Raw genomic sequence first — 8,900 nt, forward strand, 5'->3', positions numbered from 1 at the left:
TGGCTTGAAAAAAAGTAAATACTGCATTAAATTGTTATGACATAGTTTCCCATTTTATTTTAGCCAACATTTTTAATCTGACATACATACAAGTAACTATAAATATCGAAAATTACACTATAATTAAAATCAAACACTATTTTGATACAATTTTAGTAATTAATAACATTAATATATTATAGTTTGTTTCATTTAAAAATATCAGGAGAAAGTTTGGTCAAAACTTATGCAAGATTTTTCATGCTTGTGATCAGCTGATCAATTTTGGGCCTAAAACAAATTTACCAACACAAAACATATTTTTAAATTATTATACCATTTTTTATTTGTAAATTATTTTAATTTTCGTGAATAAGAATTAATGAATAAGCATAAATAAAAAGTTTTGTATATATATAATTAAATTTTGGTATAAAAATAGTATAATGATTTGACAACTCTGTCATTCGTATTTTATAATTCCCGCATTACTACTTATTGGTTTGCGTAACAACAAACTATTAGGTATTCCTAACCAAGCCGTATTTTGTAATCTGCTTGCTTTTGGGTTCTTATTGTTATGTCCTGACAATTTCCCGCCTACTGGGATTTGTTTATAGGGCTTTATTCACCAGTAAAATAAAGTATTCTTTACTTAAAATACCTCAGTAAAGTATAAATGTAATGCATTATATGACTATCAAATGAATTATTTTTCAGAAGAAGTTAATTATGAACTGTTAAAAAACATTTTAAGTAATGTCTATAGCGTCTAAGGTAACTTATCATATAATGTAATTCTTGAATTTAGTGAATTTCAAACGTTATTTAGAATAATGAAATGCATGATTAGGTAATAAATTTATATCTGTCCTTTTTTTTAGGTTACTTTTGCGACTACAGTTGCGGCAACTGTCGGAATTATCTACTTTGTTCATAATAATCAGGTTAGATACCTATTTGATTTCTTTTTGAAAGGAAGGTCAGACTAACAGACGGACTAATATCGTTCTGTATATTATCCTGTGTGCACGAATAAAAAATGTTTGTCGTCCTTTAAGTTCTCACTAACTTTTGAACCTATCAATATAAGGATTCTTACCTAGGGTTGGTTTCAGACTATTTTCTGACTCTTTTTATCTCTCTTACGTGCAAGTTAGTAGCGTAGCCTCTACTAGATAATATCCTAACAAGTTAAAGATTTTTTTTGATGGTTATTATCTCCATAATACATAATTATTATTTTTTAGATTGAAGACAAAAAATTATCCCGCCAAGGAATTGTCAAAGACATTGAGAGAGTGAAACGAAAGACTGAGAATTTGGTTAGGTAGGTAAATAATCCATGCGCTGTATGCAGTGTTCTGGAGCCGGAGCCGTATTTTTCGTTAAAAACGGCTCCGGCTCCGGACTAGCTAAAAATGATTTTTTAAAGTAATATTATAATTTGGCAACGGTCTATTTCCATATAATAAACTGAAAAACTATTTTTACTTAACAAATAGACACACATCCTTCTACTTTTATATAGCTTTAATCAAATAAAAGCAAAATATTTTATATTATTTATTTTATTTTATCAAATTCAATAATGATAAAAAATTGATATATTAATTTTAAGGTAGGAGCCGGAGCTGGAGCCGGAGCCGCATCAAAATTATACGGCTCCGGCACCCTGGCTGTATGTATAATTTTAATTATCAATTGAATCATGTTCAAAAGAATTTAAAAAAACTTTAATTAATAATTATTAGGTGGAAAGTTTAGAATTGGGTCAGACAATTTTAACCAACTTTTCAATGTTGTAAAGTTGTAAACACTTGAAGTTAATTGAAATTTTTATAAGAGTACCATTTAACTATGAGTGTATTATTATGCATGGCATTTATTTTTAATAAAAACAAAGTAATCATGATATTTTTTTAGATTACAACAACAAGAAGAACTTACAAAGAACTTCCAAAGAATAGAAAAAAGAAGTCAAAGTGAGAATATAACAAGTTCTGAGTGAACAAACAATATAATAATCATGTCGAACAATCAAAACAATCCAGTAACACACAACATCCAACAAGAAAGAATGACGCAAAGTAATTTAAGCTCCACACAATTGATGATGTCATCAGGGGTTGGCTCCCTTCTTGTTTCCCTTTTCATGACCCCACTAGACGTTGTTAAAATTCGGCTACAGGTGAACTTCATCTATCAATTCTAACATTTTTTTTATATTGATATCATTTCATTAATTTATCGAAACTTAAATCCTAAAGAAACATGGAGTTGCTTATAATTTTTTTTTTCTTGAAGGAAAATATTACAGGGATGTATTTATTGCACTACTACTAAATAATGCTTTAACATTTATTTTTACAGCCCACGCTAATTTTACATTGCTTATAATCGTTTTTGTTTAGGCTCAAGACAGGGTGATGGCTAGAAAATGTTTCCTGTACTCCAATGGAATCATGGATCACATTTGCCCAAAGCAAGTCACATTCAAGTACCTTACTTATTATTTTATTATTATCGATGTGTTTGGTAGTGAAGTTAGTACCTATACGTTTTTTTAGTATACTCTGAAACAAGGTCACTCCATTTTCAAAATTTTTATTTCTTGTTATAATATGTAATATTTAGCGATTATATCTCAGAAATTGGCAATATGTCATAATTATTATCTTCACCCTTTTCACTTTTCATCTTTCCTATGGCTGCGTTACTAATGAACATAAATTGCCTTGTTTGATAAAATTAACAAAGTTAACATGTTAGGTATTTATCTTCATTCATTATTTTATTTTTGTCTAGAACCAACGGTGACCCGCCAGCCCGAGCCTTACACACCGCCGAAGAAATATGCAACTGCAAATGGTACAACCGGCCCAAGTACTTTAACGGCACACTGGACGCTATTGTGAAAATTAGCCGGACAGAAGGCGTTAACTCCCTGTGGTCAGGTTTGAGTCCCACACTTGTTCTAGCTGTGCCGACGACTATGATATATTTTACAACATATGAGAAGCTCAAGTTTGTGATAAATGGCCAGTATGTGAAGTATCAGCAGCTGCGCGGTGTCACTCAGGAGGCTGCTGCCAGTCCTATGTGGGTTTCTCTTGCTGCGGGTAAGTCAAGTTTTGCAGGGGTAGAACGGGATAAGCCAATGGGTGATAAATTGATGTACATCCCCAATTATGGTACTCAAAATTACCCCTTCTGAAGATTACAATTAGTGGTTCAAATGCTTGGACACTCAACTAATTGAACTAAAAATTCCAAGCTTAATAAAAATTTCCATGATTAAGAAAAGGTTTTTATTAAACTTTGGGGACTAGTGTAATAAATAGCCCAATTTCCCCTCTTCCTGCAATTTGAAAGGCAAAATAGTAAACTTCACATTTTACATCAATATATTTACATTTTTCTATCATTAGTTTATGAAACTCTCTTACCTAGTTTAATTTTTTTATGATCTTTTAGGTGGTCTAGCACGAACCTGGGCTGTAACTATAGTGAATCCATTAGAGCTTGTCAGAACCAAAATGCAATCACAAAGAATGAAATTAACCCAGGAATGTAACATTAAACCCATTTAAATCTTTATAAGGTGTTAGATTACCTAAGACTTTTAATACAAAGCTAACTCTTCATTCGGAGATTTAAAGTTTCATAGGAAGGAAGTCGTTGTTTGAAAGCCAGACTGGTTTTTCGAAGTATTTTTTTTCCATGAGACAATTTTGAAATCTTATTGCTAATGACTAGAATTATTATTTTCGATAATTTTATTATAAATAAGTACTAAGGTTACTCAATGATAGGTTCGTTCCTGCATTAAAGATTTGGTGAAGACACGCGGCATTGTTGGATTATGGAGTGGCTACACTGCTACACTACTCAGGAAAATACATCTAAATCCATATAAGTAACAAAATGTTTTTTAAGTCTGTATCTGTTCGTACCGAATGACCTCGCAAAATCGCTTAACCAAAATGATTCTCCTTTACAATGTAGCTTCTCATAGGTCCTGGGAGGGTTACCATCACCCTCTCAAGATAAATTGCCCTCAGAAAAATATGCTCCTCCGCCAACCCCAAAAAAAAAATCGTCCTGTGCCTATGATTAGAATTTTGATGTATTTTTTTTACAGAGATGTGCCATTTTCAGCCCTATATTGGCCCCTGTATGAACACACAAAGTCTTTGTTTGGCTATGACAGTTTCTTCGTAAATTTTGCCAGTGGTGCATTAGCAGGTTCGGTTGCCAGCACAGTTACCCTTCCCTTTGATGTCATCAAGACTACCAAACAAATTGAAATTGGCGAAAGGGATATAATGCAAGTTATGAAAGGTAAATTATTTCTATAACCTTACCCAGAAAACTGTTTTATGTTAATTGAATAAGTATGTGGAACCTGAGTAATCATCATCATCAGGCGCATGCATCTCTCTTTTTGACAGTTGAGTCCAGAGAATACGGACACCTTGTTCCTCCATGAATTTCTTTTTTGGCAAGTGCTTCAGCTTCTCCCCATGTTAATTCCAAATCAAAGAGGTCCTTTTCAGTGCTCCGCCTCCAGGTCATTTTTGGTTGTCCCCGTTTACGTTTACCAGTGGTGGGGTTCCATTTTAAGCACTTTTTTGGAAACCTATTTTGTTCCATTCTTAGCACATGTCCTAGCCACCTTAGTCTTTTATATTTCACTTCTGCTTCAATACTATTGCACTTGGTCTTAGCATACAGCTCAATGTTTGATATTTTGTTTGGCCAGAATATTTTGCAAATTCTTCTTAGGCAGCTATTGTGAAATGCATTAAGTTGATTTGTTTCAGTTTTCACAGTTCTCCAGCATTCAGCTCCATAAAGAAGAACTGATTTCACATTACTGTTGTAAAGTCTGATTTTTGTTTTCAGAGCAAGTTTCTTTGAATTCCAAACGTTGTGTAGACTGTTGAAAGCAACCCTAGCCTTATCAATCCTGGTCTTAATATCAGCTTTTGAGCCATTTTCGCTGCTGATAACACTCCCCAGATAGGTGAATTTGTTGCTTTGTTTCAATTGTTCACCATTTATTGTTATATTTTGATCAGGGTTTGTAGGTATATTCATAATTTCGGTCTTCTTGACATTGACAAAGAGCCCGACTTGTCCTGCATATTTGACTAGTCTATCTGTTTTAGCTTGTAGATGTTTGATTGTTTCTGAAATCAGTGCCAGGTCATCAGCAAAGTCCAGATCCTCTAGGTGTCCTAGTATGCCCAGCTGGAGACCACGTTTTTTGTCCTCTGTGGTTTTCTTCATCACCCAGTCAATGACCAATATAAATAGAATAGGTGATAAAATGCATCCCTGTCTAACTCCAGTGCTTATTCTAAAGAAATCAGATGTCTTATTGTTTCCAACTGAAACACAGGCTTGGAAGTTGTCATAGAATTTAGTTATCATAATTATCATCTTTTCAGGTATACCATAACTTCTTAGTATTTTCCAAAGTGTTTGTCTGTGTATGGAGTCAAAGGCCTTAGAGAAATCAACAAAATTTACATGGAGTGGCTTGTTAAATTCAACACATTGTTCAATAACCGTCCTAAGGGTGAAAATTTGGTCAACACAGCCCTTTCCAGCACGGAATCCAGCTTGTTCTGCTCTTAGTTTATTGTCAATTTTCTCATCAATTCTGTTTAAAATAACTTTACATAGGACCTTGCTTGGGATAGAAAGCAGCATAATTCCTCTCCAATTATCACAATTGTTCAAATCTCCCTTCTTAGGTAGTTTTATGATTATACCTTTAGACCAGTCCGTTGGTATCTTTTCTTGCCTCCAAATTTTATCAAAGAGATCAGTTAGAGTCCTAGCAGAAAGATCTATGTCTGCCTTAAGCATTTCGGCAGTTATCAAGTCAGGTCCTGGTGCTTTGTCATTCTTTAGACTATGTATAGCAGCTTTAACTTCTTGAATAGTTGGTGGTCGTGTGTCTATGTCAATTTCATGTCCTGGTTCTGGTTCAGCAGTAATTTCTGGTTCAGGTCTGTTCAACACTTCTTCAAAATGTGATTTCCACCTTTCAGCAACTTCTTTTTCTGTAGTGAGTAATTTACCATCTTTAGCCCTGATAGTTTCACCACTCTTTTTGCTATATTTGCCACTTAATTGCTTGGTTATGTTGTATACTGTTTTCATGTTACCAAAGTCAGCTGCTCTTTGGGCCTTTTCAGCCAGATTGTCAATGTAATCTCTCTTGTCTTTCCTTGTGCACTTTTTGACTTCTTTGTCTTTAGCAGTATATTCAGCTTTTAAATTGCTCATGTCAGCCAAATGTTGAGCATTATGGATTTCGTTTTTGAGCTTCTTTCTCTCTTCTATTTTGATCCATGTTTCTTCAGAGATCCAGTCCTTTTTCTCTGGTTTCTTGTGTCCTAGGATTTCCTTAGCAGTAGATTGAAAGTTTTCTTTAATTGAAGTCCATGTGATCTCAGTCTCGTCATTTAGGTCCTCTAAGACTTGAAATCTATTTCTAAGTTTTAAGACAAATTCATTCTTTATCACAGGGTCCTTTAATCTTGAAGAATCATATTGTCTACCAATCTCACTCTTTTTATCATGGCCAGTACGCTTCAGCTTTAATTTAATCTTACTGACAACTAGTTCATGGTCACTAAATATGTCGGCTCCTCTGTAACTCCTACAGTCTTGCATTGACTTGACCCATTTTCTATTGATCATAATGTGGTCAATCATGTTTCTTGTTTGTCCATCAGGCGTTTTCCAGGTATATTTGTGAATGTTTTTGTGTTGGAATAGTGTACCTCCTACAACCATATCATTATTTAAACAGAATTCAATTAAAAGTTCTCCATTTTCATTTCTTGTACCTATACCAAAGTGTCCCATTGCGTTCTCCACTCCAGTCCTGTCAGTTCCTACTTTAGCATTCATATCTCCAAGAACTAGGCACATGTCATGTTTGGGTACTGAGTTTCTGATTGATTGCAGTTGATCATAAAAGTCTTGTTTTACTTCTCCATCTTTGTCATTTGTTGGGGCGTAGCATTGGATAATAGTCAACTTGCAATGCCTTGATTGGAATCTAGCCTTAATTATTCTGTCTGATATAGGTTTCCAGTCTATTAGTGAATTGACATGTCGTTTTTGAATAATTATAGCAACACCATACATATGTTGGCTTTCATGACCAGAATAAAGTATTAGGTGGCCATCTTTGGTTGTAGTTTGTCCTTGTCCTGTCCATCTACATTCCGCAATTCCAAGTATTCCAATATTGTAACTTGTCATTTCTTTAACTACTTGGGCTGTTTTAGTTGACTCATACATTGTTCTAACATTCCAGGTTCCTATCTTACAGCTTTGCTTAGAACTTATTGGTCCTGTCATCAAGTTGATAGCTTCCTTTCGGATTTGACCATCATCTTTCATATTCTCAGTAAACTGAGCATCAGTTCCAACAGTTCTTGTTTCATGTACACCTCTGGCTGTGTGAAATCCATAAGTGTTTGAGGTTCTGTGGGTGTTTTCGCTAACTGTGGGGATTTTTTACAGGTAGGATAGTTAGTCCTACCTGAGAAATACTTTGACATCTTTTTTTTGTTTTTGTTAGTGTGTGGTAACCACGTAATTTAAAAAATAGATTCGATAGTTACCAAAAGATTTACACAAATCTTTCATCTTTTTTTGTTGTTGTTTGTTTTAGGTAATCATTTAAGTTTTCTTTTTCCTCGATTCTAAAAAAGATATTATTTAGGGCAAGCCCGAACAAATCAGCAGATCGTGAAAGACATTCTGCGGGAACAAGGAGCTAGGGGACTTTTCAGTGGCCTTACACCAAGAATACTTAAAGTAAGTCATCATTTTTTCAACATTGAAGCCTTTGAATTTTTAACTTGGTTCGTCTGCCTTGATATGGGGGAATTTGATTTTTGTTTGCCTATGTTATATAACTTCGAATACATCCGGACATCTAAACCAATGCGGGTGTAAAATGACAGCTGCATTCCTTTATGGTGAAAAAGCCTTATGTTTTACAAATAAAACTGGTACCCAAAGTATTTAAACACGTTTTGCTTGGGTACTTTTCCAAATCCTAATTTAAACTTTTCAACCAAGGATTATATATTAAAAAAGGGGTAATTTTGGAATCTATCATCTATTGTCTTATCACTTAAGATCCCTGAATTTTACTTTTTCTGAATTTTACTATTTCTTATTGTTTTTATAGGTTGCCCCTGCCTGTGCAATCATGATTTCAAGTTATGAATTTTTCAAGAAATTCTTTTCAAATCAGAATGAGCTTTCAAACATCAACCGATGACATAAATAATAAGTTAAAATTGGGATCTAGTTAACGGTAAAATCTTCCTGGTAACGATTATCTCCAAAAAAATATATCAATTTAAAGGGCTGCTTGCTGCCAAACGGCTGAATACATATCGTGCCTGCACACCGTAGCCAAGATCCAATGATGTACAGGAAAAGCTTCACAGAAGAAAAAACGCGTAAGATAAGTCTTTTTTGCACATTTATGCGCACTGTAATATATACTGTGCAGTGTATATTATTGATTAATGACTTTTCCAAATTATTTGTAGGCCTTCATTTGTCGGTGAAAATTTTGAGCGGGCATGATTTATTTATCCAACTTTTGGTCGTTAGAAGCCTTTAAAATTCGCAGATTTTTGGAGATAATCATTACAAGGAACATTTTACCACATTTGACCCAAAAATTGTTACCAACTGATCTTCCTTGATTAAACATAAATTTTCATGATGATACCATGTATTATCTTTTTAATATTTTAATAGAAAACAAAGCAATGTATTATTAATAGATTGTGATAGTCATAAAAAGTTAATTGTGCCTCCTTTATTTATAACTTATTGTTAAATATTAATATTTTTAATCTTTGCCC

At 33.8% G+C, this 8,900-nt stretch overlaps 1 protein-coding gene across 3 annotated transcripts; it reads left to right on the top strand.

Annotated features, from left to right (window-relative positions):
- Positions 1-1,229: 1,229 nt before the first annotated feature.
- On the top strand, positions 1,230-8,758 carry LOC145326832 (mitochondrial glutathione transporter SLC25A40-like). 3 transcript variants are annotated; one of them, XM_080170264.1, is made up of 10 exons: positions 1,230-1,309; positions 1,906-2,170; positions 2,394-2,479; positions 2,788-3,101; positions 3,457-3,546; positions 3,793-3,871; positions 4,121-4,323; positions 7,736-7,830; positions 8,210-8,337; positions 8,705-8,758. In XM_080170264.1, the coding sequence occupies exons 2-9, from the start codon at positions 2,009-2,011 to the stop codon at positions 8,300-8,302; spliced, it is 1,122 nt and encodes a 373-aa protein (XP_080026390.1). In that variant the 5' UTR covers positions 1,230-1,309; positions 1,906-2,008; the 3' UTR covers positions 8,303-8,337; positions 8,705-8,758. The 3 variants fall into 3 exon arrangements, with proteins under 3 accessions (XP_080026390.1, XP_080026389.1, XP_080026391.1); XM_080170263.1 differs by lacking the exon at positions 8,705-8,758 and having other exon boundaries at positions 8,210-8,338; XM_080170265.1 differs by lacking the exon at positions 8,705-8,758 and having other exon boundaries at positions 2,394-2,464; positions 8,210-8,338.
- The last annotated feature ends 142 nt before the right edge of the window (positions 8,759-8,900 follow it).

This window comes from Acartia tonsa, chromosome 8 (assembly GCF_053477335.1).
Source record: "Acartia tonsa isolate MP-2025a chromosome 8, ASM5347733v1, whole genome shotgun sequence".
NCBI lineage: Eukaryota > Metazoa > Arthropoda > Copepoda > Calanoida > Acartiidae > Acartia > Acartia tonsa.